The following is a 21,089-nucleotide window of genomic DNA, read 5'->3' on the forward strand; positions in this document are numbered from 1 at the left end:
GTTAAGGAAGACCCCTTTTCAAGTATAAGCCAGGGAAATTGTGACTATATAGTAGTTTATCTGAAAAATATTTGGGAATTTCAGGGGACTTGAAGCTTAGCGTAAGTCAGCAGTGTGATATGACAGCCAAGAAAGCTAATGTAGCTTTAGGCTATGTTAAAAGAGGCATAGCCTCCAGGAATAAGGAGATGGTTCTCCAGCTGACCTACCCTGGTCAGACCAGGAAGACTGGAAGATTGGGTTCAGGTCTGAGGACCACGTTTTAGGAAATACATTAATGAACCAGAGAACATCCAGAAGAATGTGACCAAAAAATGGTGAAGGGCCTTCATTTCATAGAATCCTAGATTAGAGCTCCCTGAGGCCTCTCATTTTATACATAAAGAAACTGTGGCCCAAGGGGGTTAAGTGTTCAAGATAGGATTTTTCCGTTATTTTGACTACAGAACCAATCCTCCTGCTTTATTCCATGTTTAAGAAGGATTTGAAGACCAAGATAAGTGAGGATTTAGCTCCAAGTGTTTTTCAGAGCTCTGATCAATTTGTGCCTCTTGTGAAGTTTTCTGCTTGTCTTTGGATTGTATTGTGTGTAGGCGTATGTGTCTTATTCCTCCTTAGTTATAACTCTGTGACGTCAGGGATCAGTCCAAGCCCTAGAATAGCTCCTTATGTACAGTAAATTCTCCAATTGTTTGTTGAATTTTACTGTGAGATTACTATTATATATGGACTTAGGACTCCAAGCTCAGTCAGGCAGATTATACGACAAGACATTTTAAAACATCCATATATATATATGTCAGGCCACTGTTACTAATCTTTAAAGAATTGTGGCCATTGGGAGAGGTGCTGCAAGAACAGAATTAAGCAAATGTCCTAATTATCAAAGATGGACTTCAGAAATTATTCATTGAACAAATTTAGCATGGATCTCATGCAAAATTCTAAAATACATCATTTAACAAGTGGTTTTTGATCACTTAGAATTTGAAGTGATGAGCCAGCCTGTATTCATTAAGAATGTGTTATGTCAAAAGAAAAGAAAAAGAATGTGTCATGTCAAAATGGCTTTTTGTAGTAAGATTACTATACTGTTAGGTCAGGGTTAGGCTATCTCTTGTATATTGATTTTAGCAAAGTCCTAATGCTATTTTTACGGAGAGGATTAAAAAGTTCAAGCTAGATAAACTTAGTGGATTCACAGCTGGTTGAACTAAAGGTGTCCAAAATGTATGAAATAATGTCAAGACAAACTGATATAGATATACTAGTCTAGTGCATTGTTGGTGGAAGTGTGAATTAGTACAACCATTTTGGAAAGCAGTTTGGAATTATGCAAATAAAGTGACTAAAATGTTGATATTCTATAATATACATTTGTACATTTGTCTGTGTTATAGCCAAAGCAGCACATTTTGTGGCATCAAAGAACTGGAGACAAAGCTTGTGGATTTGGGAATAGCTAGATAGTGTGGCATATGAATGAAGTGGAATATTACTGTGCTATAAGAAAGGACAACTGATAAATCTAAAGAAGCAAGGAAAGACATGAACTGTTGGAAATGAAGAGCCAAGAAAACAGTATACACGATGACTACAGCAATGTTAATGGAAAGAACATAACCACAAAACAGCCAAAGTTACTATTTCAAAATGACAAAGAATAAGCACGGCCCCAAAGAAGATGCATCAGAAGAGCCCACCCCCAACTCTTTTTTTTTAATCTGGCCCTGTAGCATATTTAACGTTTCTGTCTATTAATCAACAATTAACATTTATTAAGCACCTAAGGTGCCCCAGGCACTGTGCAAATACTTGGATGACTAGGAAGATGGCATACTTATCAGATCTACAGATGATACAGAACAGGGAGGTATAGGTGATATGCTGGAGTATAAAAGCAGTATTCAGCTAGACTAGACAGGTTAAAATGATCAGCCAAAGGGTATGGGATATGAGACCAGGAAAAACATAGGCCAGGGAAAGTATATACTAACTGTTTCCACTTGTTTGAGGGGCTGTCATTTGGAAGCATTGCTTCTTGACCTGATAGAGCAGAGCTAAGAACAGGGAGTGGATGTGAAAAGAGCAAAATGGAGTTTTTCTTTTGTTTAAATAATAAAAAAACTTCCTAACAATGAGCTTTTCTGAGTGGAAAGGGGCTCTCTAGAAGTAATGGATTTCCTCTAATTAGAGGGCTTTCAAAAAAGACAAAAGGATAGATGACCACTTACTGTGATTTAGAAGGAGTTTTTATTTAAATGAATAGGACTAGATGTCCATATTCAGTGATTCTGTGGACTTTTCTTTTGGCCCCTACTTTCTACCTACTTGGATATCCTCTAGAGCTTGTGTTCCCTTATGCTAGATACCCCTATTAAAACTGCACTAAGATTTTTGGACAGTCTATGTAGTGTGCCTCCATGACACATTGAGGCATTGGAGTTGTATTTTAGTAGAGGATAGATTATATTTAATTGCAGTAGTAAATTAAAATAGAAATGATTTTTCAAGAGACCAAAGTTTCATCTTTAATATGCATCCAAATAGCTTTCCTCATTTAATGTATGTAATTTAAACTTCAGAAAAAAGTACCATGATTTTACTCAGTTTTTTCTTCATGTCATAGCAAATATGTTTCTTTTTCAGAAAGTCAAGCTTGTCTGCATGATGTAGTTCATGAATGTCTTGGAGAGCTGTTGAGAATTCTGCAGGCCATAATAAACAAACACCAGATCCTCAACTCAGCTGATATTCTCAGTGCTGCAGGAGCAGTTGTTGCGAAAGTGAAAGGTTAGAGACTCATTATGGTCTGGGAAAACTGAAAATATGCACTTTGATTTTTTGCTTTATGATAAAATTAATAATATTCTTCTCAGAAGACTATATACCTTATAAGAAAACTGCCAGTAATACTAAATGTCTAAATAACATAATCCTTAAAGTTCTTAAGTACTAAAAGTATCTGCCTGAAGTGAAGTAAAATGGAGACCTTTGCTCTTATACTTTAAGCTTCTTTGCATGGAAACAAACAATAAAAAGCAACTCACAAATAACTAGAGCATATTTGTTAAGCCCCTGCTGTGTGCCAGCAGAGATACAAATAAAATAAAACCATCCGTCTTGTAAGCAGCTGACATTGTAAGAAGAGATACATGCCCCAAGAACATTTGCAGCCTAAGTAGAAAATGAATAAATACAAATGTACCCCAAATATTTTGGAAGGGAGGGTAGTGGCAGTTGGGTGGAATCAGGAAAAGCTTCCTGCAGAAGATGGGGCTTGAACAGCCTCTTAAAGAAAGATACAGAAGTAAGAAAAGCTCATTTGAGCCATGGAGTATATGGCCAATGAGGAGGCGCAGAGCCTGCAGGTGGATGTCATGTGTGCACCTTAGAGTGAAAGGAAAAGAACTGATATGTAATCCTAGAGGTAAAAGGAAGCCCCTGGGGGATATGAACCATTACACTTAAGAAAAATTACTTTGTCAACAGAATTTAGGATAGATTAGAGTGGTAAAAAACTTGGGGCAAGGATACATTAAGCATTTTGAAATTGTATATGGATTTTTTTGGCTATACAGTATTTTTCATTGGAAAAGATATTCTTATGATGAAAATGCATTAAATGCTTTGGAATTTTTAAATTATGTATATTATACATCGCATTATTCACGAAGCAGGAAGCCACTGTATATAGTAGTATGTGTCAGCTAGGGAATTGACTGTGGGTACTTAGGAAAGATAAAATCAGGGTAGGGGAGTAGAATCTTAAACACTTGTTTAATGCTCAAGCAACATTCAACATTTATTGAGGTTACCTTATGTGGTTTGAAAGAGCATTATTAGGGCATTGGTAATGTCAGCTTTGTGCTATCCTACTTTGTATTATAGGATTTGCCTATAAATAGAATATATATAATGATCAGTTTAGCCTTGTTGTTGACTAACATTGTTAGTGACTTCCTGGTTTATAAAAAATGTAGACAGTTATTTTTAGGAGCTGTCATGCACATATGTGAAACTAATATCTATGGCTAAGAAGAAAAACAAGTACACTTTCACTATTTGGAATTCTGCTTTAGTTCTATTATTTTATGAAAGCTTGTTTGATTGCAAAGCATACATTGGCTTGAATGAGACACTATCCCTTGAATTCAGATCTCAATAAATAAAAGTATGAACTGGGTCTGGATGTTTTCCTGGACACTAGGGGTACAAAGATAAAAGTGAAATAATCTCTGTCCTTAAGGAGCCCTGAAGGAGAGAATGTGTAGGTGTAGGTAGATGTCTGGAAAATCAATACAAGGTAATATTTGGAAGGTATTAGTCACCATAATAAAAGGCATAAGATAATTTTAAGTACCGTCCTTATGAGTAGAAATATAAGAAATTAATGAATTTGCTTTTTTATCTTAGGAACATTAGATATATACATTAGATATATCCGATATCTTGGTCTGGAACATGGAAAAACCAAACTGGTTTACAATAGACAAAAGTAATAGCTACCATATCACTGGTGTGAATTTTAAAATTTTACCTAGTAACCATATTTGTTTTCAGTAAGTTGTTTACAAATGCCATTAAACTTCATCTTGATAGGGTTATTTCTGTCTATAGTTAGCAAAATTTCCATGCTTAGAAATAGCAGCTATGGTTCATTGTTGTTAGTGGCTATTATTGTGTGTTGTCAGGATGTCCTGGGGAAAGAGAGTGCACGTTTAGAGTTGATGCCCACATTCCAGCAGCAGATGTGAAGAAAGCCATTTCTTCCAGGCTGCTTTGTAGATAGATCCTTTGTATCTTTGAGTATAACAGCCTTTTACATTTATTTCACCCTATAGCTGTCTTCCTTCTTGGGGTCATTGTTGCTGTTCTTTTGCGTCACTGGGTGTATCTGAAAGGGAAAGATTTCTCCAGCCTTTTAAAATAGAGGCCTCACACAAAGTAGCAGTCACTTTGAAATTAGAAAGCAGTTTCAGAGAAGAACGTCTTTGGAGAGAGGCTGTATGTTTTTAACCGTGAGCCTCTTGTCATTAGTGCAGGATTTCACATTTTGCTGCATTTCCAAAGATGTTTGATTAGTGGATATATAGTATCTGTTATGGTGAATTATACTTGAGCAACACATTAGGTATTATCAGATTTCTATTACTTTGTCTCTGATTTAATCCTATTAATAGCTGGTAAACTAAGAAGGTTAAATGAAGTGCTAGAGAAATGTATTGACAAACTTTGATATATTTCTGAATTTGTGCTTGGGAGTTCATTCCTAAATACATATGTACATATTAGTAGTAAGTAAATGTGTTTATAACACTTGTAGATTTTTATAGCTGATGCTTAACTATGTTTAAAAGTTTAATTGTATAATTTAATAATGTAGGGTAAAACTAAATGATGAGTTAAAGGGGAAAGTGCTGTTAAAAATATGGCTACCACTGCTGCATTTGCTTATAAGTGACGGTAATGGTAGATTTCACATATATAAGTATACACACACACACACACACATATGTAATACTAAATGGACTATAGTCTCAAATTCAGTTTTAAAATTCTGTTTATTTTTGTTCTCCTGTTTAAAAAGAAGTATCTAGAGGAAGGTACTTGATTAATCAAACTTCATATATTACGAACGCATATTGCATTGAGATATATTGTTAACAAGCGTAACCATATGCATTGACATGAACCTAAAGACCCAGGCCTGGAAGAAATCATTTGATTTGAATAACTAAGGATTACAAATAGATAAAGATATATACATATATATATATATATATATATATATATATTATATATATATATATATATATATATCTATATAGATTTAGCATGCATTATTGGGTATATTGCACATGTGACCTTATGTTACATCATTGTTGTGATATCGGGTTAACAAAAAAATTTTAAAGACTAAACTGCTGTGTGTATCTATATATATATGTGTTTAGTGTGTGCGCACAGATACGTGCATATAAATTTCTTTAATAGAGAAGTAATTGAGTTAGTCATAAAAAAACTGAATGTCTATATGTATATGTGTGCATAGGTGTATACATGCATGCACATGTGTAGGAATTCAGCATACCTTATATGATGTATATTTTCATTAATAAGAGCCAGATACAAAACCCTTTTTCCCATGGCATTATCACACTCCACATTATAGGCTGGCTGTTTGAAGAACATATCTTGAAGGAGAGCCGTGAATAAGAAGAAAGCACAAAGCAGGTCTTGTGTTAGTGGCAGAATTCTGGTGTGACCTCTGCTCTATGTTTCCAGGAATGGATTGTTCTCACATTGCAGAATTATCCATGAGATCTGTCTGTTGATTGCTTAATATGTCCCACAAATTTGCAATGCCTTCCACTTTTGTGTGGCCTGATACTCCTTAGCATAATTATTTCCTTGATAAAGAAGTGGTAGTCATCTTGCATGCCAAGTTCTTCTTATATTTGCATCTCATGACATTTTGTGAAGTCATTTGGTGACAAGTTAAAAAGTAAATAAACTACTTCTGTATAGAGACTCATAAGAATTATCCCCTTATTTAATGTATCCTCCATAGCTGTGGACTTCAACAACATTAATGAAGAAAATAAGAGACATCTTTTCAGTGAAATATTTTCTTCTATTGAAACATTGGCATTCACCTTTGGTAACGTGTAAGTAAAAATTTGTTATTTAAGAGAATTTAGGCCCAACGCAGTGAGAATATTGTTTGTTTCGGTGCCCAAAAAACCGTATGACTAAACCAAGGATTAAATAATGTTACAGATTTTGTACATCCTGTACTACTTCATTATCAGGCTTAGAACTGCTAGGAAGAGTAGTTCATTAGAGACAAATGCTTTCTCCCAAGTTTAGGTATATATACTCCAAGACTTTATATAGTGTTAGACCATTTAATGGGATTTGGAACTGGAAAGTGCTTCAGAGGTCATTTAATTAAACCTCCTATTTTTAGAGATGAGAGACATGAGTCTCAAAGAGGTGAAATAACTTAACCCAAGTCCGCAGAGATAGTAAGGAGCAGACCTTAGGTTTGAAGCCAGGCTCACTGACTCCAGGTCCAGTGTTGTTTCCATCATGTTGTGCTGCTTCCCCTCTCTTGGAGGAGATGGGGGTGGGGAATCACTAATAGTTTTTTATTAATTTTTATAAAAATAAACACTTTTGAGTAATTTGTTACATGAACTAACGTCTGTCATAACGTTTGTCTTTTTCTTCTCATGACAGTGTTTCAGACTTCCTTATGGGAGATGTAGACTGTAGTTCATCATTGGACATTCATGTGTCTCAGAAAAGTCAAGTAAGCTGAGTTTAATTGTGAACAGTTTTATGTTTAGCAAGCATTTCAGTATAATAATTTCTTGACCTTTTCATCTGGCCCATCTTATCATAATTCAATGTTTTTATGCTCCTTGTTTACTGAAGTCACTAAAATGTTACATCATTTGAAACAAGTATACATAGGATTAGGTTCAGTGATTATTCTTTATAGTCAGTTTCAGGAACTATAGTTTTAATTAGAATGAGGACACATAATGAATACTTTTCATAGGCTCTCCTATACATACTATCGTATAATCAGCCATTTCAAATAGTCTTTTCATACTTTTAGAGTAGTAATTCTCACATGTGCTCATACCAAATTCAGTCGCCCTTCCATCAAAAGTAATTTTTTGCATTACAGAATATCCTAGAGATTTTGAGATTTTAAGATGTAGAATGCAAATTCCTCTTAAATATTTTTCGGCTGTGTTTCCTCAGTGTCTGACACTGCCTTAAATATAGTAGATGTTTGACCTCTTCAGTTCATTTCAGAAAGCATAGCTAAGAATGTCTCAGTTCAAATGCTGTACAGGTTGTCTTACCAAACAATTCTTAAGTGCTCTTCAGCTCCCATCAATGGAATCTTCCCAAAAACCCCACTTCAACCATGCTTTGGGATGGGGGGCGGTCCTCCCCAATTTGTAAGCAGTTGCTGTAGATTAATCATTGTCTCCCAGTTGAAACTTGTGCAAATTGAGAAATTTGTAAAATAATCTCCAATGTAAAATTTTAAAAGGAAACTAATAAGTACATTTTAAAATTAGAAACTTGAGGTCTGACATAGGTTCTAAAGTGTGATGTGAGTTTAATTTAAATGTAACAGTTAAAAGCATTTTTATAGTTGCTCCTCTGGTAAATTTTTTTTCACTTGATCACTATGTAACTATATACAAAACTGAAAATAAATTAGTACAGCTTATTTGTGATAAGAAGACTACAGAAATCTGCATATTTTAGAGCATATTTGAATATTATTGTTGTTTAGTTGTTTCAGTCATGTCTGACACTTCATGACCCCAGTTGGGGTTTTCTTTTCAAAGATACTGGAGTGGTTTGCCATTTCCTTCTCCAGCTCATTTTACAGATAAGGAAACTGAGGCAAACAGGGTTGAGTGACTTGTCCAGGGTCATATGCTAGTATCTGAAGTTGGGTTTGAACTGAGGTTTTCCTTACTCCAGGCCCAGTGCTCTATCCTATACCTCCTAACTGCCCTAGGTTTGAATACAGCAATGATCCAGCATGAAATGAGGACTAAATTTACCAATTTGTGACTTGGCCTTACAAATTCGGAGCCAGAGTTGTTCCAAGTTTGTGAGCTATGTCCAAGAAAAGTGTGCACTTATCATAGTTTATGGCCCGTGGGACCATTTTTTATACAGCTGCCAAGATAAGAATCATATTTATGCGTTGAAATAATGCTGTATTTGAAAATGTAAAAGCCATTCTTAGCTCACAGGTCATACAGAAACAGGTAGGAGGGTGGCTCTCAGGCCTTGCCAATCCCTGATCTCAGCTATTGAATGTGAAGAGTTAATTTTCCAGTGATCTTGGATTGCATGATTGAGATCACTGTGTCACAGTGGTGAAACAGAGTTTGAGCAATGATAAAATAATAGGTTGGTGTTCTGACATTCTTTAGCAATGTGCTCATTGTAATAGATCATCTCCACAGGACCTACTGCTTAGAGATGCGCTGTTAGTTGGCAGGGCTAAATTGATGCTTTATGTAACTTTCCTCTTGTATTTGAAGCATTGTTCTTAGGTTTCCTCTCAGTTTTTGAGAGGGTAATGAGTTTCTTTTTTCATCATTTTCCTTTTTCTGTGAAAAACTATGCAGCTTTACTGTTTCTTTTTTTTTTTCATTTTTTTCCCCTGTAATTTAATTGAGAGATTGTATGCATGAGAGCTATCTTCACATTTGGTGTCTCAGTTGAGAATAAAATGTAGTCAACTTAAGATTGAAAGAACTCCAAAGTAGCAGGGGGGTATGAGAGAAGAACAGTAGCAAGATTTCCTGTTTTCCTTTGACCTTTTTCTTTCTCCTGTGACTACCTTTTGTTTTCAGAGTTGCTTGTTGTCTGCTTTATGTTAATAGTTTTCCTGTCATTTGATTAATAGTCAGGACCACATACTATCCCCATCTTTTACTAGGGAAATAATAGCCAGGGAATTTAAACTTACAGGTGACAGAATTAGTAGAAATCAAAGTCTCTTGATTGAGTTAAATTCTCTTCTTATTACATCTCCTTAGCAATATAATAATAATACAGCTAGCACAAGGATAAGATAAATAACAGGAAATATCTAAGCTATAAAAGATCTTTTAAAAAACTAACTAAAAATATCATCTGGGTCTTAACCTACTTCAGAATCTCTGTGTATGTATTTTATAAGAGACTGTGTGGTACAGTGGATAGAGAGCTGACTTCAGAGTCTGGAAGATTTGGGTTCAGGTGCTTCCTCTGTCATAGACTGGCTTTGTGATCCTCAGCAAATCACTGAATCTTTCAGTGCCCTAGCAGACTCATTCTCCTAGTTAGGACTGAGTTGCAGAACTGTTGCAAAATCTGCGTTGGTAGAATAGTTTCTTCACCTGGACTTCTTTACTTAGATGAAATCACCAATGCAGATCCCAAAACATTTATAAATTCTAATATCAGAAAAACTCTATGGTGCTTACCAGAGCCTCTGTGTCCAAAAATAGAAATTGAGTTTGGTGCTGGTTTTAAATTGAGGATATGTTCATGGGTGCTTTTTCTTTCTTTGTTCTCAAGGCAGGTCGTACATAGCCTTGGACCTTGTTGAAGTTTAGTTACTGGAGATGTTATCTCCTAGTTTTGCCTTTCATCTTTCTGTTTCTGATTTCTATTTGAGAGATGAAGAAAAATCTATGCTGGCAAGTGTGGAAAATATGCACCAATTTACACAAATAAGTATAAGTAGGAGGAAAGCTAGCTCATTGACCACTTTTATATAGTACTTTAAGGTTTTAGGATATTAGGTCTCTTCCAACCCTGCAATAATTTGTGCTTCTGGGAAACATGGAGGGTGTCAGTTCAGCATTTAAGTTAGCACTAAATTAATACTGTTTCCACCTTGAATTATGTGTGAGAGTGGCCTGTTGTTGTTTGCCTAGGTTGGGGAGGTCAGGATGTGTTTTAGGCAACTAGGCCAATTTGAAGTGACACCTTTACTCTCAATTAACAGTAACTATGGCTTATGTTTTATGTAGAAGAATCAGTATAACCAAAACAAGTTAAAATGTCCTTGTAGGAAGACCTCATTCATATATGCACAACTATATATGTATATATGTGTATGTTTATAGATATCTATGTATATGTGTATGTATATCTGCATTTAATTGTAGCCTTCTTTAAGGCAGGGGGTTTGTGAGGAGAGGGAGAGTGAAAAAAGTTAAAAGTGTGTAACAGAGAACAAAAGAAAACCTAGAAGGAAGCAAAGAAAAGCTGGGTAGCTTTGAAAACGATGTGTAATATTTATTATATAGGTTTTCTTGAAATGGAAATTTATTGTTTTCTATTGAATCCTCTCTTATGATCTGCTGTGTACTTAAAAATGTTCTTTTTTTGTCTTTTCTTGTTTTGTATTTAAGTTTAAAATGAATAAAATATTTACCAAAAAAAATGAGACGTAATTCAGTTATCCACAGATTAAGATTTGTGATTTTGACTGTTTCTTATTAATGATGAAGATGAGGGGGACAGCTAGGTGGCACAGTGGATAGAGCTCCAATCTTGGTGTCAGGAGGACCTGAGTTCAAATTTGGACACTTGACACTTACTGGCTCTGTGACCCTGGACAAGTCACTTAACCCCAATTACCTCACCAAAAAGCAAAAAACAAAAATAAACAAAGAATGATGGGGATGAGTTAAGAGTAAAGAAATAAAACTGAGAAAGTTATTGCTTTGGGGTCTAGAGTATATCATGAAAGATCTCATTGCCTTAGTTGTACAAATGATATTCAGTTGAGCATGGAGAATTATTTTCCATGTGTTTTGAGAAAATTTTGAGAAAGTGTTACCTATAATAATTGGTGTTATTGAGCTAGTTTAAGGAATATGATTTATTGAGTGAGAATCAGTGTGAAATTAAATGGACCTGTGGGTTTTGCACTTCTCAGTGGTTCCCATAGAAAAAATTGCGTCCTTTAAGTTGGAAACTTTCACTGCTTCTCTTCCTTTCCTGGAACTCACTCCTCTGCCTTTTGGAATCTGGCCTCTGACCTCATCCCTCAACTGAAACTGCTCTCTCTAGATTTGCCATTTGCCAAATCAAAAGATCTTTTTTCCCCCTTAGTCCTCATGCTTCTTTACCTGTCTGCTTCATGTGGCACTGCTGACTACTTTCTCTCTTTTCTGGGTTTTTATTACCCTGTTCTCTTGGGTCTTTCTCCTCTCTGTCTGGTGGCTCCTGCTGTCTCCTTTAATCACCCATATCACACAGTGTCCCTGTGAGTGTTCCCAAAGATTCTATCCAAGGTCCTCTTCTCTCTTTTCTCCTCTCTCTCCTCCTCCCCTCCCAGTTGTTCTCATGCCCTTTCCCTCTCAACCTCCCCCCCCCCCACCATTAACTTTATCAGCTCCCTTGTGAATGTGAAGATGATTCCCACGTGTGTGTACATCCAGTTCCTGGCTTTACCCTGAGCTGCAGTCTCATATCACCAGTTTCCAATTGAGTATTTCAGACTGGATGTCCCCAGGACGTCTCACACTTAATGTTACCAGAATGGGATTAATCATCTTTCCCCAGACCTTCTTCCAAACTTTATCATTTCTCTAGACACTGGCATTCATCCAGAGTCCTGGTTTCTCATAATGTTGGCATTCTCTGCAATTCCTCACTACCACCCTCCCCCTCCCCATTTAGTCCATTACCTGATCTTTTAAATCTGCTTAACATTTCTCCCATCCTCGAGTGCCTTCTTTTTACTCACAGTGGGCAGCCTAGTTCAGGCCCTTAGCACCTCTTGCCTAACTTACTGAAAACACCTCCTGATTGGTCTTCCAGTGTCAAGTATCTTCCCACTAAAGTCCATCCTGCATATTATTACCAAAGTAATTTTCTGTAAGTGTAAATCTGACCATGTGACACCCTTGCTTCACTAACTCTGGCAGCTTCCTGTTGCCTCTAGGATCAAAAATTTACTCCTTTGTTTAGTGTTTAAAGCCCTTTCATCTCTGTTCAGTTTCCATGAATATTACACATCCTCCTGAGCTCTGTGACCCAGCCAAACTGCTTTCTCTGTTTTTTCCCATACCTGCCCTGCACACACACACACACACACACACACACACACACCACACACACACACACACACACACACGCTTTCTATCACTGTGTGAATCAGAGAATCCTCTGTTCTTCTAAGGCTGACATTAGTACTCCCTTCTGCCTGAAGCTTTCCTGATTGCCCAAACAGCTACTTTCCTCTTTCCTAGACTAGCTTCAGTTTAACTATTTTGTATCTGTTCTCTTTATATTCTTTGTATACTTATATGTGTTCTTGTTGAAATTCCCCTTCCCACCATCTGAATGGAAGCTCCTTGTGAGTAGGCGTTCCTTTTACTTTTTGTATGCCCAGTGCCCAACACAGTGTCGGGCAACATAGTAGGTACTTAGTAAATCCTTGTTGATGGTTTGGTTATTCCTTGGCCAGTATCCAGCTTTTAATTACTAGTGTTCTGTTCTCATTCAGTTGCATTATTTGGTGGGGAGAAAGGACTCAATACCTTTTTTTCTTCTGTCATTATTTATTCTGCCTACAACATAAATAGATATTAAATAATTTTTTAAAAAGTAAACTACTAATGCATTTCTTAAATCTTTCTTGAAATTGTACAAAAGGTGAATGAAACTTTGGTTCATTAGTTATGCAGCACAATTGTCATACATGACTGTGCAGCCATTTCTGAAAAGATTAATTGGTAGTAGAAGCAGAAAGGTTAATTAGTCTTAAGATTTTCAAGTAATTTGCAGTTTGTTAATCCCATAATATTTTCACTTAGAATTGTTGCTGTTAACTCTAGAAAATGAGAAATTAAATCATTTTTTTTTCCTCCCAGGAGTATCCAATGCTCCTAGAGATTTAGAAAATAAAAACAAAGTAGTCTTGGATTTGGGCAGAGTAAATTTTTTTAATGCCCTTTCCCCAAAACTGCCCCAGCCCGTCTGCCAACATTTATCTATAGTTTTTCAGCTAGTGGTTATTTTTCCAAAAAAATAATTTTCCTTTTTACAATTCTATTTTCCTTTTGAAATGTGTTGTTTTTCAATTTATGCTGACAGAATTTGTGCCAGGAAGGCCATTAGATGGTTAGGAGAGATTAAGGGAAAATCCCAAAATGTTAATCTATGTGCTTATTAATCAAATAAGTTTCAGTTCAGGGAAAAGTACAAAAATGAGTTGCTGTTACATATTCTTGGCTGAAGTTATTTTTAAGTTTTTAGGGAAATGATGCTCCGTATATGCTTATAAAGACAAAAATAAAAGATGGAGGGGAGAGGTTACTATTTCTCAATATCTATACATTGTTTCCTGTTTCCTAACTTATTAGTTTTAGGGTTTGTTTGAAGAGGTTGGGAAAAGTAGGTGTTGCAGTGGGTGGTGTACTTGGCCTGATGTCAGGAAGATTTCTCTTTATGAATACAAATCTGGCCTCAGAAACTTAGTAGCAGTGTGAGCCTGGGCAAGTCACCTAGCCCTGTTTGCCTCAATTTCTTCCTCTGTAATATGGGCTGGAGAAAGAAATGCCAAGAAAACCCCAAACATCATCACAAAGAGTTGGACATGACTGACACTCCTAAATAACCACAATAATGAAGAGCTTAAATTTGTTTAGTAATTATATTTTTATTATTCACATAGAAACTCTCTAAGGACAGGGATTGTTGTGTTTTCTTATTTGTATCTCCATCACTTAGCCCAACCTTGAATGTGTGAGCGGTTTAACAAACTTTTGTTGACTCTTATTTAATGTTTTAGAATTGATAAATGTGAAAGCCTTATTAAACAACAAAATTGTTTATTTTTAGCTCCAGAAGATTGCTGTTGTAAATATTCTAGAATCACCTAAAGAGATCCTATTATTTAAATATTCCTTTCAGAATCATTAGTTTTAAATCCTTGGACTTCTTAGATAGAATTAGATTTTTAATGAAATATGTCAGAAGGGCAAATTAGGCAGAAAAAAATCTTTTAAATGAGTGGACTAAATTCTTGTGTGTAGCTTTTATTTTCCTCTAATCTGTAGGTTTTATGTTTTGTTGGGGTTTTCTTGTTGTTTACATTCCAGTCCTCAGAAAACATTTCTATGGAATCAGTGGGATTGCTGCATGAAAAAGATAATCTTCAAGGTACCTATGAGTATTTGTTATGTTATGCTTTTGGCATTTATCCTTTTCAGTTAGCGTACTTGCTAAAATTTATGTCTGCTTGCCAACACTGAAGTGTGTCTCTAACTGTAGAGCTTCCATATATTACTTACATTTGGAAATGGAAAAGCCAAAGCTGGGTTTGGTCTAGACTAGCTCTTGTGACTTGAAGGCTATTTTTTAGAGGGAAGGAAAAAAACAAATATAGAAAGACAGAAATAGAATTCAAACCCAAACTGTGGCATTTAAGTTGTCCTAAAAGCCTGTCAGCTCTATTAGCATTGGCTTTTATTAGCAATCATCTGAGCTGCTCTTCTTGCTTAGAGAGCTGATACCAGCTTTCCTGGTAGTACTTAAATATGTTTTACATTTAATATTTTCAATTTTAGGACATCTGTGGCCCAAAGAAGTGGATAGCATGCTTCTGCGAAATGATAATGGAGTTGAATTGGCTTTGTCATATGCCAAAATGTGGTCAAAATATGCTAAGATATAGTTACGTGGATTGAAAAAAAAATTAGCCTGGGTAAGTGACCCTTTGGGGCATTAAATCAGCTTTGTTGTTATAGAATTAAACTATGAGTTCTCTGACAGAATCATCACTAATGTTCTTTTCTATATTAGTAGTAGTTTCATTGAAGTGAGTAAAAATAATTGTACTTTCTATTGTTGAAATAAATAAATGGTCTTAGTATATACTTCATTTATTCATTTGCTTTGGTAGCCTAATTGCAACTCCTACTTTTTTTATTTTGGATTCACCTGATCCCACAGTAAAGTTTTTTCCAGCTTTCATTTTTATTTTATGTGTATCTTTGTTTTTTAAATGTTATTTCTTTTAAGCAGTGGATTATGATGTTTTATTTTTTTATCCATTCTGTCATTCTCTTTCATTTTATTATGTTGCTTAATTTATTCACATTTGAAGTTATCAGAATTTTATAGAACTATATTTTACTCCTTTTGTTTCAAATACTGCATTCCCCCCCAAAAAAATTTGGATTTTTCTCCTCTGTAAATATAGTAGTATGTCTCTTATTTATTTTAGCTTTAATCAATTTTAAAGCAACCCTGTTCCTACTGGCTTTCTTCCTGTTACCCTTAAGTCTTTTTCCCATTCTGTATCATTTATTACCCTTTTTCATAGTGTTGGAGTTTTGCATATTATTTCCATTTTCTTTTATCTAGTTATTCATCTATTTTTCCCCTCTCAGTTAAGTATACAAGTAAAATCCCTTCTTCTCTTACCCTTCAATTTGTTTTGTTCATTTTATTAATTTCATTTTTTGTACTTTTTTCTAAAGAAAGATTTTTTTTAAATTATTTTTTGTTTTCAACATTACTTTCATAAGATTTTGAGTTTTGAATTTTCTTCCCTTCCCTTTCTTTCCCCCTCCCCAAGATGGTGTGTAATCTAACATAGGTTATACTTATACATTAATATTAAGGGTATTTTCACATTAGTCATGATGTAAAGAAGAATTCGAACAAATGGGGAAGATTATGAGAAAAAAGAAACAAAACAAAATGACAAAAGAAAAGAAGAGCAAATAATGTGCTTCCATCTGCATTCAGACTCCATGGTTCTTTTTCTAGATGTAGATAGCATTTTCCATTGTGAGTCGTCTTAGATCCCTTGCACTGCTGAGAAAAGCTAAGTCTATCAAAGTCAGGCATTGCACAACATGGCTGTTACTGTGTACAATGTTCTCCTGGTTCTGCTCATTTCACTCAGCATCAGTTCATATAAGTCTTTCCAGGTTTGAAAAAGGATTTCTTTCCCTTGTTCTCTTCATTATTTATCTTCCCTTTCTGTCTATTTTAGACTTTTATTTTTTGATTCATGGACCTTATACTTAATCCTTTCTTAGTCTCTGTCTTCTTCATGGAATTAAAAATTTTAAGATCCCTGTTTTAGCTTCCTTATTCTGAACAGTTTCCATATTATCGTCTTGTAGACCTTGTTTCCTGGCCCTCTTTTATTGCTGTGCCTTGTTTTCTAGAAATAGCAATTTCAGTGGACGATAAGAATATTGTCCTAGCTAAGAATTTTCCTGTCGCTGATTTAGTAGTTCATCATTAACCTTTGCACCCACCCTTTCCATAGTCATTTTCCCCCCATTTGCCTTGAACTCTTTTCTCTGGGTCCATGCCTTCCCATGCTTCTGTATGTCATTTGCTTCCAGGAGCTCTGATTCCCCTTCTCCTGAGGCAGAATGATTGGTCTCTTTAAGTGCTAAATCTCTACAGGTTATACCTTTGTACCTTATTCTCCTTTATAGAATCTGTGTTCTTCCATGGAGCATGCATTAGTTGTAAACTCCCCTGCTAGTGAAATAAGGTTTTCCCCCTTTTCCCCTTTTTCAGTCGTTTACTTTGTTTACTCATCCATTCTCCTATAGGCTCTGATTTTCCTGAGAAGACTGCAAGAATTATTTTTCCTGTCATTATTGAATCATTGATTTGATTAGGGTACAGCACTTATTGCCCTGTTTCTTCTTCCTTTTCTCCCCCCCCTTTTGTGCACCCTCCCATACTTTAATTTAGTTACCCACCCACCCCACAGAAAAAACATAACCACTGATTTACCTGTAAGGTGCTGTGAGTTTTGTTATAATGTCTGTGATGTTTTAGGGCTATTTCTCAACCATTTCATTTTTTGACCTCTGCTTTCACCTTTGTCTCCTGTGTGCATTTAGAAATAAATTTCTTAATTGTCTCTTTGTTGTCTTATTTTTATTGTTGTCTTTGATTGCTTTATTTGTTTACCTTTTTTTGTATATCTGTCTGAGGTATTTGATGAGCAAATAATTTCCGCAGGTCTAATTTTCTTTCTAGGAATGTTTTAAATCTCTTTCAGTGAGCATACATCTTTTTTTGATTAATGTCAGGTTCAAGTTTGCAGGGTAGGTCACTTTTTGTTGCATCTTGAGCTCCTTTGTTCTTCAGAACACTATTCCATTCACTCCTGTGGTTTCTGGTAAATGCATAATAGTCTTGTGTTATTCAGATTTCCTTTCTTTTATTTTTGAAGGTTTTTCTACTGGTCATTTCAGGATTTCTTTTTCATCAGTGGAGTTGTTAAATTTAGTTACTTTTTTTTGGAGTTTGTAGCACAATGATTTTTTTTCTAGGGGCAATCTGTGGATTATTTCAATTGGTACTTTGTTTTCTGTGTTTAGAATTTCTGGGCACTTTTCTTATGTTATTTCTTGTATTATAGTATCTGGTTTTTTGGCTTTTTGTGTTCTTCTGGGAGATCTAGAATCCTTAAAGTGTCTCTATGCATCCTGTCTTTGAGAACAACATTTTCTCTTATTTAGATACCATGTTTTCTTTTAATATTATTTCTTTTTGCTTCTCTTCTTCGCAATTGTTCTTCACTCCTGTGTATTTGCATTTACACTTAGTTATTGTTGCTTTATTTCTTTGGTAGTAACATTTGCTACCGTGTATTTAAGTTTTTCTAGCCTTCCAATTATTTCTGTAGTATAGACTATACATTCTGCTTTTTTGAAGCAAATTTGTTTTTTTAAAATATCCAGTAATATTCTTCTGTGGTTTTATGTTCTCTTGAGAATCCATAGGTCCTCTGTCTCATCAAGCGTTCTTTTCCTTTGTCTTACAATATTTATTCATAGATGCCCGTACTGTTTTTAGGTGATTGGAGTTCATATTCCCTTTTATTATTGATGTCTTCCCATGCTAAAGATAATAAATTGAATTCACCTTCTAACTCTCTCCTCCTTTGAATGTGGTTTCCTAGGACCTGGATCTCAGAGCTCTCTGATTCACTCGCTATGCTAGATAATTCATGGTTTATCTGCCTCAAGTAATTTCAGGAGGAACAGAGCTGGTCCCAGCCGTGTGCTGGGCTTTTTACTTAGGCTTAGTAGAATGCCTCACAGCCACATACATGTATCCCACCCCAGTTCTTCAGTTCTCTGATTGCAGTCTGTCACTATACAACTGCTTTCCTGCCTGAGTAATCTTTTCCTTTTTGGTTTTCTGTGGCATTGGTGGGAATGTGAGTGTAGTTGAGTTCCATTGCTAGCCCGTGGATTGGCTTCTGTGGCCCTTTCAGAGCTGGGTGGATGGTGTGAGAAAGGAGTGCTGCTTCTAGGGCTATATGCCAAAGAGATCAAACAAATGGGAAAAGGACCCCATGTACAAAAATATTCATAGCAGCTCTTTTTGTGGTGGCAAAGAATTGGAAATTGAGAGGATGCCCATCAATTGGGGAATGGCTGAGCAAGATGTGGTATATGATTGTAATGGAATACTATTGTGCTATAAGAAATGATGAACAGGCTGACTTCAGAAAAATCTGGAAAGACCTATATGGTCTGATGCTGAGTGAAGTGAGCAGAACCAAGAGACTTTGTACACAATAACAGCCACATTATGCGATGACTAATATTGTTGAACTGAACCCTTCTCAGTGTTATAAAGATCTAAGACATCTCTGGAGGCCTCGGGATAGAAAATGCTGTCCACATCCAAAGAAAGAACTATGGAAGTCGAATCGCTATCACTTATTTTTACCTTTTGTTGAGTTTTGTTTCATCTTTCTGATGGTTCCTCCTATTGGTTTTAATTTTTACTTGTAATTACAACTTCACTAATATGAAAATATGTTTAATAGGAATGTAAATGTACAGCCTATATCAGATTGTGTGCTGTCTTGGGGAGGGTGGGGGGGGAGGAAGAGGGAGAAAAATTTTCAACTCAAAAGCATATGGAAGTCATTATTGATAAATCAATAAATTAATAAAATTGGGGGGGAAAGAAAGGAGTGCTGAGTGAGCATATTTTTTTCCTTTTTTTCTTTTTTAAAATTTTTAACATGTGTTTTTAAAACTTTGGGTTACAAATTTTCTCCCTTCCTCCCTCCCCACCCTCGTTGAAGAGGCAAGCATCTCAATACAAGTTATAGAGGGAATAGTCATGCAAAACACTTCCGTAGTAGTCCTGTTGTGAAAAACTAAGTATATTTCCCTTCATCCTATCCTACCCCCCATTTATTCTATTTTCTCTTTTGACCCTGTCCCTCCTCAGAAGTGTTTGCTTTTGATTATCCCCTTCCCCAATCTGCCCTCGCCTCTATCAACCCCCGGCTCTCTTGTCACCTTCCCTTCCTGTAGGGTAAGATAGATTTCCATACCTCATTGTGTATGTTATTCCATCCTTAAGCCAAATCCTATGAGAATAAGATCCACTCATTCCCTCTCACCTTCCCCCATTTCCCCTCCACTGTAAAAGCCTTTTCTTGTCTGTTTCATGTGAGATAATTTACACCATTCTACTTCTCCCTTTCTCCTTCTCCCAGTATAATCCTCTTTCACCCCTTAATTTTATTTTCCAGATATCACCCCTTCATCTTCAACTTGCCCTGTGCCCTCTATCTATCTATACATACATATAATTTTTTTCCCCTCTCACTGCCCTAATACTGACAAAGGACTCATGAGTTACAAATATCATCTTTCCCTGCAGGAATGTAAACAGTTCAACCTTAATAAGTCTCTTATGATTTCTCTTTCCTGTTTACCTCTTCCATGTTTCACTTGAGTCTTGTATCTGAAAGTCAGATTTTCTATTCAGCTCTGGTTTTTTTTCTTCAGGAATGCTTGAAAGTCCCCTGTTTCTTTGAATGATCATTTTTTACCCTGAAGATTATACTCACTCAGTTTTGCTGGGTAGGTGATTCTTGGTTGTAGTCCTATCTCCTTTGCCCTCTGGAATATCATACTCCATGCCCTCTGGACCCTTAATGTAGAAGCTGCTAAATCTTGTGTTATCCTGATTGTGTTTCCACAATACTTGAATTGTTTCTTTTTGGCTGCTTGCAATATTTTCTCCTTGACCTGGGAATTCTGGAATTTGGCTACAATATTCCTAGGAGTTTTCCTTTGGGGATCTCTTTCAGGAGGTGATTGGTGGATTCTTTCAATTTCTATTTTGCCCTCTGGTTCTAAAATATCAGGGCAGTTTTCCTTGATAATTTCTTGAAAGATGATGTCTAGGCTCTTTTTTTGATCATGGCTTTCAGATAGTCCAATAATTTTTAAGTTCTCTCTCCTGGATCTATTTTCCAGGTCAGTTGTTTTTCCAATGAGATATTTCACATTCTTTCTATTTTTTCATTCTTTTGGATTTGTTTACAGTGCCTTGATTTCTCGTAAAGTCACTAGCTTCCAATTGCTCCATTCTAATTTTTAAGGAAGTATTTTCTTCAGTAAGCTTTTGGACTTCCTTTTCCATTTGGCCAATTTTGCTTTTTAGGGCATTCTTCTCCTCATTGGCTTTTTGGACCTCTTTTGCCATTTGGGTTAGGCTATTTTTTAAGG

The 21,089-nt window shown here is 35.8% G+C and overlaps 1 protein-coding gene across 1 annotated transcript in view; it reads left to right on the top strand.

Annotated features, from left to right (window-relative positions):
• LOC110217155 (rho GTPase-activating protein 29) overlaps positions 1–21,089 on the top strand; it is an 80,620-nt gene that overhangs the window by 28,641 nt on the left and 30,890 nt on the right. The window contains 6 exon segments of the mRNA XM_020999346.2: positions 2,650–2,793; positions 6,575–6,671; positions 7,246–7,318; positions 14,661–14,721; positions 15,129–15,224; positions 15,227–15,265. Of these exon segments, the coding sequence (XP_020855005.2) occupies positions 2,650–2,793; positions 6,575–6,671; positions 7,246–7,318; positions 14,661–14,721; positions 15,129–15,224; positions 15,227–15,265 (510 nt within the window).

The sequence above is a fragment of the Phascolarctos cinereus genome, unplaced genomic scaffold (assembly GCF_003287225.1).
Source record: "Phascolarctos cinereus isolate Bilbo 61053 unplaced genomic scaffold, phaCin_HiC Scaffold_5;HRSCAF=322, whole genome shotgun sequence".
NCBI lineage: Eukaryota > Metazoa > Chordata > Mammalia > Diprotodontia > Phascolarctidae > Phascolarctos > Phascolarctos cinereus.